General features: G+C 43.5%; 1 protein-coding gene across 1 annotated transcript in view; it reads right to left on the reverse strand.

Annotated features, from left to right (window-relative positions):
* Nucleotides 1-15,131, reverse strand: part of kcnh1b (potassium voltage-gated channel, subfamily H (eag-related), member 1b) — a 41,302-nt gene extending 26,171 nt beyond the window's left edge. Inside the window, exons 1-7 of the mRNA XM_079470856.1 lie at nt 15,048-15,131; nt 12,343-12,466; nt 11,956-12,062; nt 11,755-11,883; nt 11,301-11,419; nt 10,354-10,746; nt 761-1,190 (exon numbers count right to left, since the gene is read on the reverse strand). Of these exons, the coding sequence (XP_079326982.1) occupies nt 761-1,190; nt 10,354-10,746; nt 11,301-11,419; nt 11,755-11,883; nt 11,956-12,062; nt 12,343-12,466; nt 15,048-15,120 (1,375 nt within the window). The 5' untranslated portion in view covers nt 15,121-15,131. The remainder of the gene's footprint in view (nt 1-760; nt 1,191-10,353; nt 10,747-11,300; nt 11,420-11,754; nt 11,884-11,955; nt 12,063-12,342; nt 12,467-15,047) is intronic.
* Nucleotides 15,132-23,095: the final 7,964 nt, after the last annotated feature.

The following is a 23,095-nucleotide window of genomic DNA, read 5'->3' on the forward strand; positions in this document are numbered from 1 at the left end:
AACTTTTACATCGTCTAGCACAAATTTTATGTCAGATCGGGTATCGATGCCGATACCCAATACAAATATCGGATGGAAGCATCCCTACTAAAATGGCCCCCACAGTCACCAGATCTCAACCCAATAGAGCATCTTTGGGATGTGGTAGAACGGGAGCTTCGTGCCCTGGATGTGCATCCCACAAATCTCCATCGACTGCAAGATGCTATCCTATCAATATGGGCCAACATTTCTAAATGTTTCAGCACCTTGTTGAATCAATGCCATGTAGAATTAAGGCAGTTCTGAAGGCGAAAGGGGGCCAAACACAGTATTAGTATTGTGTTTCTAATAATCATTTAGGTGAGTGTATGTACTTCAAAAATACAAATAAATGATGCCGCTTTAGTCATGGGTCAACTCCCCGTCTGCTTTTTAACTCATCAGAATGTATTGCCCATTCACTTTTGCTGTCTGTGCATCTTCACATTTTCCAGACCACAGAAAATTGTGCCTTAATTTAATCTAGATCGCACTAACAATTTGTTCTTCATCTTTGCAAAAAAACACCTTTACAATTCAACAGGGTTTCTCTATAATGTACGGTAAGTGACAGCATGAAGATGACTTACTGACTGATGTTCATAGAGAAGACTGAGATTTACTGTAATTGATCTGTCAATCATTTTTGGATTATGTGTTATGTAGCCATGTCTTACGCAACAGAATCATGTTGTCGTACAGCTATAGCTTCAGCAGAAATGAAATAATTTTTACTCACAGCCAATCATCATCATGGCCACAGCGAAGATCTTCTCTCCATCAGTGGTGGGCGCGATGTTCCCAAAGCCAATACTGGTCAGACTGGTCATGGTGAAGTACAGTGACGTGATGTAGACTGAGTCTTTGCCGGGTCCCCCCTCCCACTTTCCCGTGCCGCTGGCGTTGAAGCGATACGGCGAACCGACGGCTTCTCCCAGAATATACAGCCAGCTATCCGTACGGACCATGTTGACTTCTTCGTCTATGACCTCATAGTCTCCGATACTGTACCAAATGCAGGCCAGCCAGTGGGCGGCCAGTCCGAAGACACAAACTAGCAAGACCAGCACTGCTGCCCCATATTCTATGTAGTGGTCCAGTTTACGGGCCACACGTCCTAGTCGCAACAGACGGACGACCTTCAGGGAACTAAAGAGGCTGCTAATACCCTACAAGAAGTAAACGAGAACGGGTTAGAAAATCATTCAAGCATTTATCAGACCAGTGCCGTAAACTAGGCCTTTAAGACTAATCTCTAAGAATAGCACAAAAAAGATCTTCAATCAAATCTGTCATGCTGTATTACACACTGTGCATATAAATATGATTACTATATGAGCAAATGCATGTGTCGGAACCAATGTATGTGGGTGGGACATGACCCACTTACTTTCTACGACCAATGATATTTTCAGTGATCTTACTTTTAGCGTCTCTCATTCAGCGCAAAGCGGCATCAGCCAAATCCATTCCACTTGAGGTATGCTTAATAAATGAAACACATTTTTGCTAGAGCCTTGATTTACATGCTGTTGCTTCATTAAATTGTTTTCCCTGGACTCATTGGGAGTCCATATAAATTAAGATTTAATAAAGATAAATTAAGTTCCCTATCGATACTTCACTCGTACTGCGTAGCAGGACGCTATGGGCAAAAACTCCTTTTCTCAGATGACTGAAGCAATTCAATAGTGCAGTGAAAACTGCACAGTGATTGGTTTGAAAATAGTAAAACTTTAAACCAATCGTAGCGGAGCTGCCGGACCAATGGCGATGGCACCCGCCAGAAAGGGCGGGGCTTATGGCTATATAAGCAGACGCATCGCCGTAGAGTCCTCAGATCTCTTCTCCTTCAGCGACGACTTGATCTTCGCTTCCCGAGACTGACTGCTTCGCCGTCGAGAGAGCACCTGCAGCGGATTCGACCTCCTGCTCAGCGGCCTCGCTTCAGCGGCTTCGCTTCTGGCGGATTCTGTTGGCGGCTTCGCTAGCGAGCGGTTTCGCTTCTCAGCACGGTCTTTTCCCTGCCGCTATCCGGCGACGCTAAAAGAGAAATTTCTAAAGAGCATATTTCTGCGGTGTTTTCGTGCAGTTTTCACTGCGCTACAAATGCTGCGTTGTCCCTGTCACTCGTGTGGGGTCTTCCTGCACGCCGCCGTCTTAGACCTTCTTCCTCCTCCGCTCTCACCTCCGTGGAAAAAGGGTATGAGAAACTGCCCCCCCTCGATGAGTCCGAGGCCGCACATCTGTGTCCGCCCACCGCCATCGGATGGAGGGCAAAGGCATCTCATCCCTCTAAACCACCTCGACCCTCGCATTCAAAATGTTTAATAAAACACATACATTGTCAAAAAAATCTTCCTCTTCCATTGTCCTTGGGAGCCAAGCCCCCAAAAGGCGGCGTACCTCCCCATTGCACCCAACCCCTTGCCACCCGGGCCAAGGCCTGGCGAGCCATCCCCGGTGTGTCAGATTGGGTTCTGGATATTATATCACAAGGGTATTCACTCCAGTTTGTTTGTCGACCTCCGCACTTCCGCGGGGTCATCCCCACCCGAGTACAGAACTCAAATTCACACGTTCTGCACACGGAGTTGAGGAACTTACTGGACAAAGGAGCCATAGAAATGGTTTCTCCATACCAAATCGAGTCAGGCTTCTACAGCCGATACTTCCTCGTACCGAAGAAGGACGGCAGTCTCTGCCCCATCCTCGATCTCAGACATCTGAATCGCGCCCTTATGAAACGGCGCTTCAGAATGATCACGATGAAGCAGATCCTCTCGCAAATACGCCCAGAGGACTGGTTCTTCTCTCTGGACCTGGAAGACGCATACTTCCACATTCAGATAGCCCCCCGTCACAGACGATTCTTGAGATTCGCCTACGAGGGGGTTGCATATCAGTACATGGTCCTTCCATTTGGACTCTCTCTAGCTCCGCGCACTTTCACAAAGTGCATGGATGCGTCTCTTTCCCCTCTCAGACAGAAGGGAATCCGCATTGTGAACTACCTCGACGACTGGCTTGTTCTAGCCCAGTCGGAGGACGAGCTACGGTCCCACAGATCCCTCCTCCTCAGCCATATAGAATGCCTGGGACTCAGGATCAATCTTGCCAAGGGTGCACTGTCCCCCAGCCAACTTATATCGTTCCTGGGGGCAGCCTTCGACTCAAAATGCATGATCGCCAGAATGTCGCCAGAACGAGTTCTGGCTATTCGACGGCTTGCGGCCTCATTCACACCCGGGGTTTCACGCCCCCTCAGGGTTTTTCAGAAAATGCTGGGCCTTATGGCCTCTGCATCTCAGGTGCTGAGTCTGGGCATCCTCCGGATGCGCCCCCTCCAGAACTGGCTGAAGTCCAGAGTTCCTCCACACGCTTGGCGTCTTGGACGTCTACGTGTTTTGGTGAACCAAGCCTGCGTAACCACCCTAGCCTCGTGGAAAGATCCCCTTTGGCTAGAGCAGGGTCCCCCTGGGCTCCACGTCCAGCCGGAAAGTGGTCACGACAGATGCCTCCAACACGGGTTGGGGGGCTCTGTGCGACGGCGAACCTGCCTTCGGCCTCTGGTCGAACCAGGAAAGAAGCCTCCACATCAACTACCTGGAAATGCAGGCAGTATGGTTGGCTCTTCGCTACTTCCTGCCGGTGCTAAAGGATCGCCACGTCTTAGTCCGATCAGACAGCATGACGGTGGTATCTTACATAAATCACCAGGGAGGCCTCTCCTCAAGACGCCTTTTTTCCCTGGTATTACGCCTCTTGGAATGGGCCCAGTCCAATCTGCGCTCACTGAGGGCAACTCACGTTCCAGGCAGACTGAACCGGGGGGCAGATATGCTATCCCGGAGCAACATTCCTTAGGACGAATGGACGCTCCACCCCATGTCGGTTCAGCGAATCTGGCAAATCTTCGGCAAGGCAGAAGTCGACCTTTTCGCCTCAGAAGACAATACTCATTGCCCAACGTACTTTTCGAAGGTCAGGGACGCCTTGGCCCACACTTGGCCCAACCGGCTCCTCTATGCTTTTCCCTTATCGCGCTCTTACAGCAGACGATCAGGAGAATCAGGGATCAAGCGCACCGAGTGCTATTGGTAGCCCCTCTGTGGACAAACCAGCCTTGGGTCGCAGATCTCTCTCAGCTGCTAGTAGCAGCCCCGTGGCCCATTCCCCTGAGGTGGGACCTTCTCTCTCAGGCAGGGAACACGATATGGCACCCCCAGCCAGAGCTGTGGGCTCTACACTTTTGGCCTCTCGACGGGAGCCTACGGACCTCCCCGAGAGCGTCCTGAACACCATATCCCAGGCTAGAGCCCCGTCCACTAGACGTCTCTATGCCCTCAAATGGTCTGTCTTCGCCTCCTGGTGTACACCACGCGGCGCTGACCCGGTGTCCTATGACATATCGCTGATACTGTCATTCTTGCAAGAGTTGTTGGATAACGGCCGTGCCCCTTCCACGCTCAAAGTCTATGTGGCAGCTATTCAGCCTCACATACCCACATCGAAGGAAAAGGAGTGGGCAAAACGACCTCATCGTTCGTTTCTTGAAGGGCTCCAGGCGGCTACACCCCCCTCGCCCTCTTTCAGTTCCCACTTGGGATCTGCCCACGGTCCTAAAGAGCCCTCCCTTTGAGCCTCTGCTATCTGTGGACCTCCGTTCCTTAACGCTCAAGACCGCTCTGCTTCTCGCTTTAGCATCGGTGAAGCGTGTGGGCGACCTACAGGCTCTCTCTGTGAGCCCATCCTGTCTTGAATTTGGGCCTAACGACACCAGGGTCGTCCTCAAACCAAGGCATGGCTATGTACCTAAGGTGCTCTCTACTCCGTTCAGAGCGCAGGTTATTACGCTCTCTGCTCTCCCCTCCTCCGAGCGGGACCCAGAGCTTAACCTAAAAATCTACATTGAGCGCGCCGCCCCATTCAGACGGTCGGAACAGCTCTTTGTGTGCTTCGGTGACTGCACCAGAGGGTCTTCGGTCTCGAAACATAGACTATCAAAATGGATAGTCAAGGCTATATCGCTGGCGTACTCTTCCTTGGGCCTTCAATGTCCCACGAGAGTTAGAGCCCATTCTACTAGAGGCATTGCCTCTTCCTGGGAATGGTCTAGCAGTGTCTCTATAGAGGATATCTGTGCGGCGGCTTGCTGGGCTTCGCCGTCCACTTTTACAAGATTCTACAGTCTGGACGTCCCGGCCCTTCAGGCCCGGGTCCTTTCTGCTTTGGATTAGGCCGCTGAGCCCTGGCTCTATAGCCACACCAGCGCCTAATAATTGGGACGATTAACCGGACTAGGTCACCTACTAGCTTGGCCTTCTCCGCCTTCTCAGGGATTCCCTGTTCTACCCCATCTCCGAGCCAAGGCTCCGAGACTATCTGTGTTTTCGTTCCATCTGTAGCACGGCGTGATTATACTGGTTCCCCATAGCGTCCTGCTACGCAGTACGAGTGAAGTATCGATAGGGAACGTACTCGGTTACTAACGTAACCTCGGTTCCCTGAGATACGGGAACGAGTACTGCGTTCCTTGCCGTGCTACGAGCTGCATTGTCGTCGCTTCAGTCGAAGTAACCTGAGGACTCTACGGCGATGCGTCTGCTTATATAGCCATAAGCCCCGCCCATTCTGTTTAAAGTTTTTCGGTTTAAAGTTTTACTTTTTTCCAACCAATCACCGTGCAGTTTTCCCTGCGCTATTGAATTGCTTCAGTCATCGGAGAAAAGGAGTTTTCCCCATAGCGTCCTGCTACGCAGTACTCGTTCCCGTATCTCAGGGAACCGAGGTTACGTAAGTAACCGAGTACGTTTTTCCACGTTTTTTTTTTCATTTCTGTGTGCCCTCGAGCACATGGGATCTTTTTTAGATGGACAAAAATTGTAACTCTGTCATGAATCACCCTCTAGTTGTTCCAAGCCTGTATACATTTCTTTGTTCAGTTAAACACAAAGATATTTGGGAGAATGTTAGCAACTGAAAATTCTGGGGCATCATTGACTACCATAGTCTACCAATATGGTAGTATAAAGGTGGTTTGCTTTGCTAGATCTCTCAAAACATCTTTTGAGTTCAACAGAACAAAAAATACAATACCTAGGAAACCATTTAGATAAGTAGCTATGGCAATAGAAACTTATTTATAAGTTTATTTGAATAGGTGCAATACAATAGACATTCCAGTCCAGTCAATGACAAAAAAAAATGTATTGCAGATAGAGATTATAGCAAGCGTTCATTTGCATCTCAAGTGCCTAGAAAGGCTTTTCTAAAAGAGAATCAAATACAACTAATTAACTGTCTGATATATAATCTAATTTAACAAATCAATCCAAAACAAAAATATACCAAAGCAAACGCAAGCCCTAGAATTCTATGAATACTTCCAATCCTGATGACATAAATGACTAGTAAAAGACTATATCAATTTGAAAAAGGCAAGGCCAAACTAGAGCAAAAATTAAGGACCACAGGACAGCAGACACAAGGGCATTAAATATGGGAACTAACAAAGGATAATTAACAAGGGACAGGTTCGGGAATGAAACACTGAAGAAAAGCTAAATGAGGAAACGAGAGGGGCGGGGACAGACAAGACCGGGGAGAGCTAATGCTACGTTAGAACCAACAATAACATGTCCCTTTCCACACAGAACACGAGGCTCTGGCATGATCCTGCCACAAGACCAAGAAAGAAATGACACGATGAGGCAGAACCATGACAGCATATGTCTTTTCTTTAAAATAGGACAGTGATGACGTTGATTTGGCTTTTTAGAGCCCATTTCAATTTCAATTTTCAAAGACTTTCGGGTACTTCAAGCCTTTATATATGATGCATTATTAAGGATTATTAAATAATATGACCATGCATTATAATTGTTCATAATGTAATATGTTGTTAAATTATAACCAAAATAAAAATATTAAGTGTAACAATGAATTGATAAGTGTTATAATGTATAAACTGTAGTAAGTTGTACAATAATTCACAATACATTATAAGGTGAATTACAAGGTATTAAAACTACTTTTTTAATGCATTATACATATACGCACTAGCTTGGGACCAAACTGTGATACAATATGAAATATGGTAAAGAATCATTAGGAGCTGCCTCTGCTGTAATGAAATGTTTAATAAGTTTAAAACAATTTAAATTCATTATTTTTTATGTCAAATTTGAATTTATTTACCTCCTCTATTTCTTCATTAAGAACCCACATTTTTATTTTAGTTTTCTGTTAGAAAAACAACGAAATAAGTTTTCTTGACATTTAATTTATGTAGGTGGTGATCACATGGTGCCATATAGATCCTTTCCATTTGTTCATTTAAAGTGCAGCCACCTTGGCTTATTACTGTATCGTCTGCATAGAGCTGACATTCAACATAAGGACAACAAAACCAAAGTTGTAAAGTTTGATTTGACACCTAGTTTTCATTTCTTTTGGACATGTTTTGAAGGGTCATCGGGCTGGAAATATTTCTTGTACATGGCCACCCTGATTAAACTCCATTCCTCTTTGACACAGAAAGGTAAACAAAATATTTTTGTACATTATACATTAATAATAGATTGCAAATGATCAAATGTATTGAAATGATAATAAGGATGCCAACTAATTGGGCCCATAAAGACCTCCCTACTACTCCTAAACTTACCATACCATATTATTAAACACCTGTAAGACATTTTCGAATATTTTCTTAATTTGTATGAAAATAAATGCCTGTATGGTCTGATATGTGATGTGAAAATCAATAGTAGCGTTAAAACCACGAGTCACACGTTTTTCTCACTAAACACTGAAGCCAACCCATATTTTTGTGCTTCCGTCGCCCTTGAGCAAATGTCAAAATGAAACGATTACAAAAGCAAAAACATGGTTTTGATATGTTGCATAAAGCAGTATACTGTATGTCTAACTCACACTCACAAAATGTACTTTCTCGGGATTCTCAGGATATTAGGACATTTGATTATATTTTTGTAAAGTAATAATATAATAACATGCGACTTGTCAACAGCTGGGCTTACAAATGTCAGTAGCAAGTGGGTGGATGGTTATTAAACAACACAACAAATTTGGCCTTACAACAGAACCACTGGCCGGGCTTTGTTCTGTGGGTACAGTAGCAGGGAAAGGGTGTTGACTATGAGCATTATAATATTCTGCTTCACTGCAGGCTACGGCACAGCAACCTGACAGCCCCAGAAAAAATATGGCTTTGAATTTTCACCTCCTACTGAAGTATTAACGTCTTTGCCAAAACCAAGGACACCATCTTACAGGTCTTGTGAAGATTCAGTGGGAAAGTCAACATGAAATTAAAATGGACTGTCACTATCTGCCATTGTTTCTGACCTTCACCCTTTATGTCTTGGTCACCATTTACTCAACATTTAAGTCTTAAAGGGATATTTCACATAAAAATAAAACCTAAGTTATCATTTATTTATAAACCTGTATGTGGCTCCTTCCTCTGTTTAACACAAAATAAGATATTTTGAGAAATGTCTCATCACAATGGAAGGCAATGGGCTTCAGTGTTGTTTGGTTATCAACATTCTTCAAAATATTATGAAATTACATGATGCTGAGTAAATGATAAAATAATTCGAATTTTTGGGTGAACTTTCCCTTTAAGTAGCCTGAGATCACTGGGGATTTGACAGACTCTTATTCCAGCATTAAGACAATATGCAGCTTGTTCCACTCAAACACATATTATTATGCTATATTGGCTTATTTGGACTGCGGTGTCTGTGCAGGGGAACACACATGACATGACGCAGCGGGTTTCTGTCACTTGGCTGGACAGCACAACTGTGCCTGTAATGAGCATGACCTTTATATGACATTGAGTGTGATAAGAAATGTAGTAGCTGCTGCTTTTGGCTCACAGATTCAGATGTCCTGTAGGCTTACATACAGTAAGACACTGCACATACAGTATGTGCCCATTAACCTTGCACGCCCCAGGCGCACAGAAATCTGTCTGTTGCATTCACAGATGACTTAAAAAAGGTTTTCATTATAAAACCCATGCTTGCTACACTCATCGATGACAAAACAGTCGCTTGAACCCTGCGGTGCACCACAATCTGTTAATAAAGCTGAATGCTTGAGCGAGTTTGAAACACAACGCTGGTAATGATGGCTGCGGGACGTATTATCCATCTGAGATGATGATATCTGAGGGGTTTCAATGTACATGGAATTATAAAACAATGACAGAAGGACTTAATATTTGTTGTAGAGTGAAAAGCACAAAGGTGTGTGTTCAGGGAATGCTTCCTTTCTATAAAGAATGATGAAGCGATATCTTTCACTTTCATTCATGGTCCAGAGGGAAATACCTGACATACTGGGATAAAATCAATCACCAAAACGCTGTTTCAGTGCTGCAAAGCCATAAAGAGTGACCGTTAGACGATAATGCAATTTCAGCAGAAAGATCTAGACTGACACGGCCATTTCTCAAACAGCACAGGGGCTTTACAGCCCTTTACATTTACAGATCGTATGATTCGTCTGGATCGGCTACACTTCACATAAGCTAATTATTTATCACAACATTCTTTTGGCTGATATCCAAAATATACATTAAAGGGAAGGTCTGATGGAATTTCACTGCTTTTAATTTAGTTAGTGGGTAGTACTAGGCTGTTTGAGCATAAACAACATCTACAAAGTCGCAAAGTGCACAGAAAAAGAAGATATTTTCTTTAACAGAAATGACTTTTTAAAGACTACAATGAACAGACAGGGTAATGGGCGGGACATTTCAACACACACTCTAAGTGGTAAACCAATCACAAAAAAATGGCTCAGCTTCACCAGTCAGAGCGTTTTGGAAGGAGGGACTTCAACCAGAAACTCAACAGCCTGTTTTCTGAGAATCGAGATGACGGTGTAAAACACAGGTGAAATACTGTTATATATTAAAATTTTATATATAAAGCATTCTTTCAAAATCGAAAACATGAGCACCTTTTGTTTAGCACAACATAAACATAATAAAGATTTATTAGGAAAAATAGGACCCCTTAAAATACAATAGAAGACATATTACAAATGAGATCCTTTCATCTTATGCGTATACTCCCATGAAATGAAATGAAAAACGGGTAAAGATGACTTGTCAAGTCAAAATAGCTTTAAATTTTTTGTATGGATCTAACACTGAGCTCCATTCAGCTGTAAAGCAATTCTGCTGTGTACTAGATACTGGTCATTCAGACAGCCCAACAGCCGGTTGTAAACGAGAATGTGTCTTTTTATAACATTTTCCTCAGGATGAGGGCTCAGGAGTAAACTCACCTCGTCGACATTCTCAAAGGCGTTGATGACGTCATAAGGAAGACAGGACAGGAGGTCTATGACGAACCATGTCTTCACATAGTTCATGCGGATGAGCTTTGGGTCTGAGATGACCTCTCCAGCAGGTCCCACAAAAGTGGTGTGGAAATTCAGCACAATATCCACCAGAAAGATGACATCCACAATGCTGTCCACCACCAGCCAGGTGACGTTGTTCTGCTTGGTCTTGAAGGACACGTTGTAGGGCACCATGATGGCCGTGTAGAAGGTGAGGATGAGGATCACCCAGTCCCAGGTGGTTTTGAAGGTACAGTAGTGCAGAATAATGTGGGGAGGTGTTTTAGGAGCCTCTTGTTTATACTGCGGGAGAAAGTCAGAGCCCAGCTGCAATACCTGATGGGTAAAACACATCAAATCATGAATGTCTGAGCAAGAGTAATGACAATAAAAGCAGAACACGCACACATTCATTTTAAGACTCGCAGATAGGGTCAGACATTTCTTATTTTCTCACTACCTAAAATGCTTTTTTTTTTTAAAACATACTAATTAGATTGTACAAATTCATAAGAATTAGGCATCTCATTAAGTTAGTGTATGACTGCTATGCTATGCGTGTTGAGTAATGTGATCTCAGAATGTTTCTCAGGGTGTGCTCACAGAGGTTTGGAAGCTGTCATGGAAATCTTACAATAGGATTTCACACAGCTTCAGATTTCATAAGCCTAAGGTGATGTTCACATGGAGAGTGATGCACGAACAGTAAGAAATTTATCTTAGCACAGCAGAGGGGATTCTGGGATTGAGGCACACAATCATGGCCAAAGGTGCTTAGGGATAAATGTAAGTGGTGTTCGTCGGATGAAGCTGCTTGAACACACACACACACACACACGCACACACACACACACACACACACGCACACACACACACACACACACACTTACCTCAGCCAGACGGGAATGCTTGTGGACATTCTCGCCCTTGTGGACAGCTGGAGCAAGTTGCTGTAAAACGCCACGGCTGCTTGTCAATGCTCGTGTCAGGCGAGCAAACTTACCCCAGCCTTAAGAAATATAACAGATAAAGAAAAAACATATGAATCATTATAGAGTATGGTTAAATATAATGGAAAATGTAAGGGCTTGATGCAGAATTGTGTGTATCACTGCCCACCACACAATAACCACCACCTAATTCATTTGCTTGATTAAACAAGGCTTTAGTGAACATTTGTGTTCTTATTGTATGCTGTGTTAAAGAGTTAGACTGCAGTATTCACAATGTAGTCAAACCTTTCATACTATAAGTAACTTGTTTTAAGTCGGGTGATAACACCCGAGATGAAATCTGCAACATAAACTGAACCTGTATCTAGGTTGATAGTGTGTCATGTCAGACCTTTAGATGAATCATCTTCAATAGGCTGCTTGAACGCTGTGATGTCACTGAAGGTACACAGAAACAGCACAACCTTGTCCTGTTCATTTCGGATTGGAGCAATTTTGACGAAGAACCACACTGGCATCCCTGCAACAACAACATTTCAAAGTAAACATGCTAAACATAGGCTCTTGTTTTCATTTCAAACAGCCAACTTACGGTTCTTCTTGTACATGAGTATTTCAAAAGAGTTTATCTCATAGTTCTCAAAGGTCTGATGGACTTTCTCGCAGGCTTCTTTGTCAGTAAGTTCTCCATACATGAAGCTAGAAGAACGAGAAGGAGATGCATTTATAAACGTCAACATCTTAAACACAGAGACAGAATCTCTATTCTCTTTAATAATCTATCCATGCGGGCAACACCAGCAAGAGAGAAAAGCAGACCTTTCTTAAATAAATGTCCCAAAAATCGCCACGTTTTCAGGAACATTTCAGATGTTGTGAAACAATCACAAGCTGTGAGTCTCCATTAGGTTTCAGATTGAATCTAATGTAAATGCCTCAATGTTTTGTTCAGTCATAAGACGGTAAATGAGGAAAGAACCTGCAAGTGCTGCTCTTCTGCATGACTTCAGCACGATGGTAACCAGACAGCTTGCAGAATCCATCATTGCTGTAGACAATAGGCCAATCCACAATCTGGGCATTACCCAAAACGAAATTGGTGTCTGCCAGGAAATAATGAGACATCTGTTAGATACTGGATATTGTGATTGATCGAATGATGTATCGGCAAAGGTATACAGGTCCCGTAACAACAAAATCAATCTCTGTTATCTCTGATACAATTAATAATAAACAGCTCACGCAATGCCCTTGCCTTTGAGAAGAACTATTCCATCCATCAGATCGTACTTTATCACACAAAAACTGTTGGGTCAGGTAATTTTTTGTCAGCGAATTTACGAGGTTGGATGGTTATTCTTTAGTTGTTAATTCTGATCGCTCCATCTTTTCTTTGACTGTATCTCATGGACACTAAGTCAAGCCCGTAGGCAGGGGGGGTTCGGGTGGTTCGAACGAACCCCCCTCACTGCCAAAGGTCAAGAATTTAAGTTGTTTTTTTCATGCGATTATTGTCATCATTGTTTTAATCAATGCTTGTGACAAATTTCTGGGTTGCTGTTTCAAAATAATATGATTATTATTGCAGGACGCGTGTGTGTGTGCGCAGACAGAGAGAGTTCTCGCACTACACTTTTCAAAGCAACCATCGCCTCTGAATGATGCGGGGGAGGGGTTATATATATATATATGAATGTGGCCCGCCCACAGATTTGGACCGGCCCTCTGAACAATGCTTTATAGTGTGTTCACACCAAACGCGAATGAAGCGTTAAGTGAGAGTGATTAACATGTTAAGACAATGCAAAGATGCGATGACCTACTTGCGTCGCGATTCACGCTAATGACGCGAATTGAGCGTTCGCACGATTCGAGCGAGTTGAAAAATCTGAACTTTGCCGAACATTCACGCAGCGTTAACCAATCAGGAGCTTGCTCTAGTAGGGCCGTGAGCGAGCGTCAGAATATTGGCTTTCAGACCCAAATTTCTCTAAGTTACTCACATAGCCTAATAATTTGTTAAATTCATAATGTACCATTGCGATAAAACTGACGCGCGAACCATCGGAAAAAAAGAGACGACAAAATGGCCAAGCGGTTGGGAAAGAGAAAGGTTTATTAATATGCATAAGAAAATGTTTTGAATTTGAGTAGCACTAAACTATAAACTATTAATAAACTATTATACCATTAGGAGGCATAATAAATACATTTCAAATCAAAATTAAATCTCCACAATAATTCAAGTAGTACCTCTGGCCCATGTCATTTTCTGTTACAAACCGACCCGGCCCCCCATTAAAGACAGGGAGAATTATGTGGCCCTCGCAGAAAAAAAGTTTGGGGACCCCTGGTCTACAATATAATAGCCATATAAACGTAGCGTGATTATAATAATAAAACATATCAAAGAGGCATTGACAGAGAGTCAAGAAATGATGATGAGAAGAAGTATTATTAATATTTCAGTAAAGTTCATTAAATCTATTCTGTTGTTAGTGTGGTCTTTAAACTTATGAACTGTGTATGGACTGACAAAAGTGTTACATGAGGAAGCAATTTGACAACAATGCAATAAATATTTTAGGTGCATCAAAAAGCGTGTTTGTTAAGATACCAGCAGACAAGCTAATCCAGCACAAATGAGTCCACAAAAGGTCAAGTATTTGAACCTCATAATTAAATACAAAAGGAGGGAAAAAAATGCAAAAGGGTCCACTTTTTGAAAAAAAGAACCTCCCCTTTCAACTGGCTGGCTACAGACCTGTAAGTATACAGGGAATAGTCTACAGACATGCGTGATGCCTTCTGACACCCCGTGGAACGATTTGGTGGACACACGGTCCTTACTGCACATTCTAGGACACTTTAAATCATGCATTAACCAATCATAAATGTCTCATCAAATATTTACAAAACTATTACTTTCTGCCTTTCAGTGTATAGGGAAAGAGACATGGCAAGTGTGTTAACTTGAACAAGTAAGACGTGGAAAAACTATTTGGGAAATCAATGTCATGTATGCAAATCTCTATGCTGACTGAGAATTTACAAATGTACAGATCAGAGATGTCATATCTCAATTGCGATGAAGGAAAAGACCTAAGAGTTAGAAAAAGATTCAATGTCAAATGTTAAGTAAAAGGCCCATTTGGGATCTACACATCTAGGATTTCGCGAGAAAAACATTATTTTATTATTCAACCATATGGAAATCGTCTTCGCAGAATTCATTTCTGCATTAATAAAAGTTTTGCTCGAGTGTTGAAGCATCCCATGAATTCCTTTGATTTAAAGAACTTCGATAACACAGAACACAAACACAATGACGCCAACAAAATGAACTATGGGATAAGATACATCACATCTACGGATCTAATCCTAAACTACAGATGTCAATGCAAACAACAACATAAACGGCACGATAAGAATCATGGATGTTCAAAACATCACCTGTCTGTCTATGAGAAAACGTCCAGACTGAAAAATTAAAAGAAAACATATTAAGTTAAAGCAGAGGAACGTTTCGGACTTTCTGCATCTTGAGTAAATAGGCCTACACAGTGTGAAACGTATACATACACGTGCATACATTGACAGGCTAGGCATAACACAATAGGCACATTTCTCATAATGTTGCAGAATAATGCACCAGTAAAGCAATGATGAAAGGCTTTCTCTCACCGTTGGAGCGGCGAACTATATTCTCCAGGAAAGTGTTCTGAGGGGCCACCAGTCCCCTGCGTCCCCCTGCCATCCCTGCTCCTCGTGCGCTCTCAGATCACTGTAAACATGCATCTGTGTGTCTCCTGAAGTCTACACGATTGTGACCGGCTGACTGCTTTAACGATTTTGATCCACAATATAAGCACAGACCGCTCGTGCTCCCCCTGCTGATGAACACAAGAGTCCTGTATCAAAGACGTATTCTACAGATCAACGCGGACATCTGGTGGCCGAAGAGAGAACGTCTTACTGTACATAACTAACTTACAAAGATGAGTTGTCTAGAAACACTGGCTAAGACTTGGCTTTATGTAGAAAATTAGTGCTTTTCTTTAGATTGTGTTAAAATCAGTGTTTGTTTTTGGCTGCCCCTGCCGTTGTGCAGTTTTTCCACTTTTCCAGTGTTTCATTTCATTATATTTAATATCACTGAATTGTTAAATTTGTTGTTAAATTATTTATTATTGTTATTATTGTTACAATATTATTTATTATTAAATATTATTTATTATTGTTATTATTATTTTATTGTTAAAAACATTGTAATGTTGTGCGCGTATCAAGTCCCTCCCTCCCCCACTGTACACAAACCTAACCAGTGTAAAACTTGGCCATATCATTCATCTGTGTGCAACTTGAATATATTTCTATCATAGTTTTAGTGGCTCCTTTGTCCAACGCTTGTCAAATTTCCAACAACAATGGAAAGATTCATATGTTGAAATTTTGGGGTTTGGGACACCCATCTCCCAATTGAAAGTACCCAATAAATGATGGTTTAATACATTAAGCTTACTTAAATGATAGAAGGATCTTAGTAAACAAGTAAGATTTGAAAACTGTTTTTTAATATAGGACAGCATTTCTGTAGAATTACCCATATGAGCAGCCAGTCTACGTATTGGCAATGATAATTCATTTACATTTACATTTAGTCATTTAGCAGATGCTTTTATCCAAAGCAATTTACAGATGAGGAAACATTGGAAGCAATTATAACAACATAGGCAACAAAATACATAAGTCCATCAAAAACTAGTCAATTAAAGCCTAGCACAGTATACAAAGCTAAGAATAGTGAGTTGTTGTTTTTTTAGAATAAGAAGAAAGGGAAAAGAATTAGGTTAAATCAATCTACGACGTGTTGATGGAAGAGATGCGTTTCCTGGCGTTTTTTAAAGATGGCAACAGAGTCTGCTGATCTTGTAGAAGCAGGTAGATCGTTCCACCAATGTGGAACAGATCCAGAGAAGGTAAGGGAGAGTGACTTTTTTCCTTAGTAAATTCATCCAGCCCTTCACCGCTCAAACTCCAAATGCATTCTAATTGAACTCATGTCATCCAGGGTTCACAGCTAAACTCATTTTACATTTTTTCTAAATGCAGGTAAATTTGTAAATACCTTTGCATCATTCATCCATTAATGATGGCTTTTTTCTCTCATCTCCTCCTAGACAGAGTTCTGCCTTCTTTGAGTGTTGCGAGGCATATACTGAAGCACACTGCATATTCACTGCATAGCTGATGGTTAAAGGAATTGTTCACTTTCAAAACACATTTTCATGATAATTTCCTCACCCCTGTTGTCATCCAAGATGTTAATGTATTTTTTTCTTTAGTCGAAAGCAAATGAAGGTTTTTGATGAAAACATTCCAGGATTATTCTAAGTGGACTTCAATGGACTCCAAACGGTTGAAGGTCAAAATTACAGTTTTAGTGCAGCTTTAAATGGCTTTAAACGATACCAGAAGATGAATAAGGGTCTTATCTAGTGAAACGATCGGTCATTTTCTAAACAAAATAAAAATGTATATGCTTTATTATCACAAATGCTCGCCTTGCTCTGTTCTGCAAAGCGCGCTCACAACTTCACGTTATACGTAATTACGTTGAAAAGGTCACGCTTGACATATAATTCTATAGTTTTATTTAATTAACACTGCATATAGGAATTTATAGTGTTTCTGATATTTGACCTGTGTTTTGACTTGCATAACCTTTTAAATAAATAAAGCTGACTTGACTTGACGTAGGCGTACATAGTCGGTGTTTACAAGTTGACAAGCAAATACTAAGTTAAAAAACGCGTTTACAAGGTAAAGGTAAAAATGTCGGACGATTTTGAACTTGGAGGAGAAGACGAGATGGATTTTTTGGGCCTGCTCTACCAACGTCAAGCGTAACATTTTTAACTTAATAACATATTACGTGAAGTCATGAGCGCACTTTGCAGAACAGAGCAAGGCCAGCATTTGTGTTTATAGAATAGACATTTGTAGTTTTTAAAAAATGACCCATCGTTTTGCTAGATAACCTTATTCATCGTCTGGTATCATTTAAAGCCCTTTGAAGCTGCACTGAAACTGTAATTTTGATCTCCTAAATGTCGGTCAACTGCCTTTGGTGTAAATTGAGGCTGGGCAGTCCGTTCAACCGTTTGGAGTCCATTGAAGTCCACTATATGGAGAATAATCCCCCAATGTTTTCATCAAAAACTTTTCTTCTTTTCGACTAAAGAAAAAAAAAACATCTTGGATGACAACAGGGGTGAGTAAATTATCATGAAAATGTACGTTGAAAATTAACAATTCCTTTAAGAATATGCTACATTTCAAAACAAGAAAACTATAATAACATAACCAAGACACTCCACACCTGAGACACTTAACTGAGAAAAAAATGCAAGTAGTAAGTAGGTGGTATCAAACAGTTAAAACAAATAGTACATTACCGATATTTGAGATGGCAAAGGTACTGATCCTCAACATCAAGAGCTCAGGTAAGGATATTTCCAGTACTTATTAAAGTACCCGAACAGTCTGTGTGCAAAATCACTGATTTTACAGACTCTTGAGTCTAGATACAGTCCTGCACTGCTATATAATTATTTTCTTTCGAACTTCTGACATGCAGATGATTTCTTAATAATCTAACAACAAAATCTGTTGGTGTAACATGTGAAAAGCAACTTTAATAAAAGCAATTTCAATTCCCTGCACTAATATAATTGAGCCACAAGATGTCTCTTCTGTCACCGGGAAGACATTTGCTTACAGAAACAACTGAGCAGCAAATTTACATTTAACGTTTTCAGTTTGGTTGTCATCTTACTCATGTATAGTGAGATGAGAGCATTCATCAGGAGAGGTTGGGAAGATTATTAAAGCTGGAGTAAGTTTGGGTATGTAGGTCATGACTGGGGAGGAGAGAAAGAGAGCTATCTATTACATTACTTAAAAGAGAAAAAGTCTGAGGCAGATTCCCCTCCACTGGCCTTTGTCAATAACGGCCTCATAAAAATCCCCTTTCCACTGAATTGGCTTTATATCTTTAATCTGCACATACAGTATATCTGGCGTGTGGTGAACACACTGGCACAGTTGTGCTGTGGCTGCCGTCACATCATCCAGAGGGATGCACACTGGTGGTGGTTGAGGAGAGACTATGGGATGAATTTCGACTCAAAATGATTAACAAATGCACGCACAGTCATCCGTGAACGTGATACACGTTTCATTTGTATTTTACGATTCACAAACAAATGCCTTATGATTTGATTCTGTGAAATTTAGATTTGAATAAACACGAAGCGATTTGTACAAATGGGCAGATTTGTGATTGCAATGTTTTATTTTGTGTTCATGTATATTGATTTTGCGCATACCAATGAGAAGTTGTGCATTTGTGTATCCGGCAACGCGCGTCCATTTATCCTGTTCGGTTCATTTGGATTTTGAGACTTTCTTTACGCGGTTTTGCATTGGACAATCCACACACACGCTGTCATGATGGATGAACAGACAGAGACCCAAGTGCGGTGGTAAGGATGTTTATTAAGACTCCACAAAAAAACCCAGAAGGGAGAGTCCACAAAATAACCCCGAAGGGAGAGTCCACAAAATAACCCCAAAGGGAGAAACTTCCGATGACCCCAGAACGCAAGCGTCTGCAGCCTGAGAGGATGTCACACCCGGAGGACCCGGGATCTAGATGGCGGCTGTGGACGCAGCTCTAGAGGTAGAGAGAATGTCACACCCGGAGAACCCGGGATCTAGACGGCGGCTGTGGATGCAGCTCTAGAGGCAGATCTGACGTGAGGCAGAGGCAGGTGGAGGAACAGATGCAGGGAAAACTGGAGCGCCGGCGGGAAACTAGTGGGCAGAGGAGGACAATAAAAATAACAGGAAACCAAAAGAGACTGAACTAGGGGATTACTAAACAAGCAGGGGAAAAAACAAGAAAATAAATCTAGAACAGGAAAAAAAATGCTAGATGCTAGATGCTAGACGAATGACAAGACAAGACAAGGAGTCAACTACAGCAGTACTATGTGAACATACAACGGACTGACAAAGAACAAGCACACGAGGGAATAAATGAGGAAACCTATCACAGTCGCAATAAGTAACAGCTGCGCAGCGCGCCCCGTGAGCGGAACGCGCTGGCGAACTCGCTACAGGTGTCAGGGTGATCAAAAACGTGAGGGAATACCAGTGAGGGAGACACGAGGGCAGGGCGAGTGACGCAGACAAACACACGCGAAAAACTGTCAAACAATTCCCCACGTGTTCGACATGAAACAAAACAAAGTCACACAGGCAGAAAACGGACACAGCAGACCCAGAGTCATGACACACGCAACGTCTCGGGTTACTTGGCTGTAACCCTGTTCCCTGAAAAAGCGGGAACAAGATGCAGCGTTTGAAACACTATGGGAGAACGTCGTTGTTCGACCGGTTGTGAAGCACGTGTGTCAAACACGCCAAAAATTATTTTGGCTTTAAATAACCTCTGCAGGTAATTTGATTAATTACACCATCACCTGCAGGTTATAAATACGCGTGGCGCGAACGCGTCTTCAGGTTCCAATTTTGTCTGAAATTGGAACCGCACTCCTACAGTGCGGCATTGAGGCGCAGCATCTCGTTCCAGCTTTTTCAGGGAACAGGGTTACAGCCAAGTAACCCGAGACGTTCCCTATCAAAAGCTACTCTCGATGCTGCGTTTCAAACGCTATGGGAATGAGAATACCAACGCCGCCGCACTGGAGGTGTCTGGACCCCCCAAGGTTGTGTGGTATGTGTGCACAAGCCAAGAGGAGGCCTCAGACGTGACTCTGGGATGTAGACTCCAGGACTTGTGAGCCTGGAGTAGCGTGGACATCCAGACTATAAAATCTGACAAATGTGTGCGGAGAGGACCAGCCCGCCGCATCACACACTTGCTGCAAGGGGACACCACTTGCTAAGGCCATAGAAGATGAAACACCCCTTGTTGAATGAGCTCTGATACCCAGAGGTGAAGTTTGACCGCGCGCCTCATTGGCCAGAGCAATAGCATCCCTTACCCAATGTGACATTGTTTGCCTGGTGGCAGCCGCCCCTTTGTTGCGGCTCCCATAACATATGAAAAGCTGCTCTGATTTACGCCACTGGCTAGTGCGGTGGATGTGATTCTGAAGAGCACGTACTAGACACAGTAGGTGTAATCGTTCCTGCTCCGACGTCGTGAACGGCGGAGGACAGAAGGCCTCAAGAACAACCGGATGCACGGTGGAGAACGTAACTTTAGGCAGATAACTCGGGTGAGGATGCAGAATAGCTTTGACCATCCCAGGGGCAAATATTAAGCAGGACGGCGAGGTCGAGAGCGCCTGCAAATCTCCAATTCTCTTAAGAGAGGTGATTGCCCTTAGAAAAACCATCTTAAAGGTCAGAAGCCTGATAGGTGCTGACTCCATTGGTTCAAAAGGGGCGCTAACCAGACCCTCGAGCACTATTGCTAAGTCCCATGACGGAACAGTCCGTCTAGAAGGAGGCATTAGCCGCCTCGCTCCACGAATAAAGCGGGCGACTAATGGGTGTTTTCCCACAGAAACCCCACCAATCAGGGCATGGCAAGCCGAAATAGCGGCCACATAAACCCTGAGAGTACCGGGGCTTGTCCCTGAGGACAGTTTCTCTTGCAGAAACTCCAGCACTGAAACAATCTGGCAGTGAATTGGGTCTGCATGGTGTACCATGCACCATCTTTCAAAAACGCTCCATCTAAGGGATATAGCTCCTTCTAGTGGAGGGAGCCCTAGCACTTAAAATAGTCTCTATTACATCAGGCGGAAGCCCTGAAACTCTCAGCTGGTACGCTTCAGGGGCCAGACATGGAGGTTCCACAGCTCGGGATGGGGATGAAACACCGTCCCCTGTGCCTGAGACAAAAGATCTCTCCTGACTGGGATCGCCCATGGCGTGTCGTCGAGGAGGGATATTAGGTCTGAAAACCAAATTCTGGTTGGCCAACGGGGAGCTATCAATAACAGGCGATACCCCTGTTGACGGACCTTCGCTAGGACTCCCGGGAGCAGAGCTATCGGAGGATATGCGTAAAGACGCAGTCTGGGCCACGTGTGGGCCATAGCGTCCAGACCCAGGGGAGCTGGATGACTCAGAGAGAAGTAAGGGGGACATTGTGCTGTCTCCTGTGTAGCAAAGAGGTCCACCTCTGCTTCGTAAAATCTTTCCCAGATTTGTCTCACTATCTCGGAGTGGAGTTTCCATTCCCCGTTCGTCACAGCTTGTCTGGACAGAAAGTCTGCTCCCACACTCATCCATCTTGCCCCGGGATGTGAATCGCTCTGAGGGACAGGAATTTGCCCTCTGCCCAGGGCAGGATCTGCTGGGCCAATTTGTTCAGGTGGCGCGACCGCAGCCCACCCTGGTGATTTATGTACGAGACTACTGAAGTGTTGTCCACCCGCACTAGGACATGGTAGCCTCGTTACTGCCGGAGGAAGTATTTCAGGGCCAGAAATACAGCCATCATTTCGAGACAATTGATGTGCCAATCGAGAAGATGACCTCTCCAGATCCCTTGGGCTGGACGGCCATCTAAAACCGCACCACAACCTGTGAGGGAAGCGTCTGTCGTTAACATCCTGCGATGACAACCCGGACCGAGAGTGGGACCTAGAGTCAGAAACCGAGGTCTGAACCACATAGAAAGGGTGCGAAGCCCCTGGCGCGTGACCCTTATTTGCCTCTGGGGGTTGGCCCTTGGATGAAACCCCCTGGCTCTGAGCCACAACTGAAACGGTCTCATATGCAGGAGGCACATAGGTATTACTGTGGAAGCCGCCGCCATGAGACCTAGAACTCTTTGAAAGCGATGATTTGTCACTCTCTGGCCTAACCTGATGCTCCTCAGGGTGCTCTGAATGGATTCAACACGTGCAGGTGACAGTTGTGCCTGCATTGCGATCGAGTCCCATATAACCCCCAGATACGTTGTATTCTGTGTAGGGAAAAGAACGCTCTTTTTGACATTGAGTCTTAACCCGAGAGTCTCGAGATGAACTAGGACGACATCCCGATGTCGAAGCGCTAGCTCCCGAGACTGAGCATTAAATCAGCCAGTCATCTATGGAATTCAAAATGCGGATGCCCTGGAGTCGCAGAGGAGCCAGAACTGCATCCATGCACTTTGTGTATGTGCGGGGTGACAAGGCTAGGCCGAATGGAAGAACCCGATACTGGTAAGCTTCGCCCCCGAAAGCGAACCTCAGGAATCTCCTGTGTTGTGGCAAGATCTCTATATGAAAGTATGCGTCTCTGAGATCGATCGTCACGAACCAGTCGTGACACTGAATTTGAGACACAATCATCTTGATTGTCAACATTTTGAACTTGTGTGTCTTTAGGTAGCTGTTCATTCCGCGAAGATCTAGAATTGGACGCAACCCCCCATCCTTCTTGGGAACTAGAAAATACCGGCTGTAATAGCCTGACATTCTGTCTGATAGGGGAACACGTTCTATGGCCCCTTTGTACAGCAGAGCTTGTAACTCTTGTGTCAACAGATGTGCTCGCTCCGGTTGGACGGAAGTGGAGTTGAAATGCGGAGGACGATATGCAAATTGAATTCTGTAGCCTTTGGCAATAGTTCTTTCTACCCATGGAGAGATACCTGGCAGTAGTTTCCACGCTGCCAGCTTCTCTAAAAGGGGTATCAG

The sequence above is a fragment of the Barbatula barbatula genome (assembly GCF_947034865.1).
Source record: "Barbatula barbatula genome assembly, chromosome: 13".
Taxonomy (NCBI): Eukaryota; Metazoa; Chordata; class Actinopteri; order Cypriniformes; family Nemacheilidae; genus Barbatula; species Barbatula barbatula.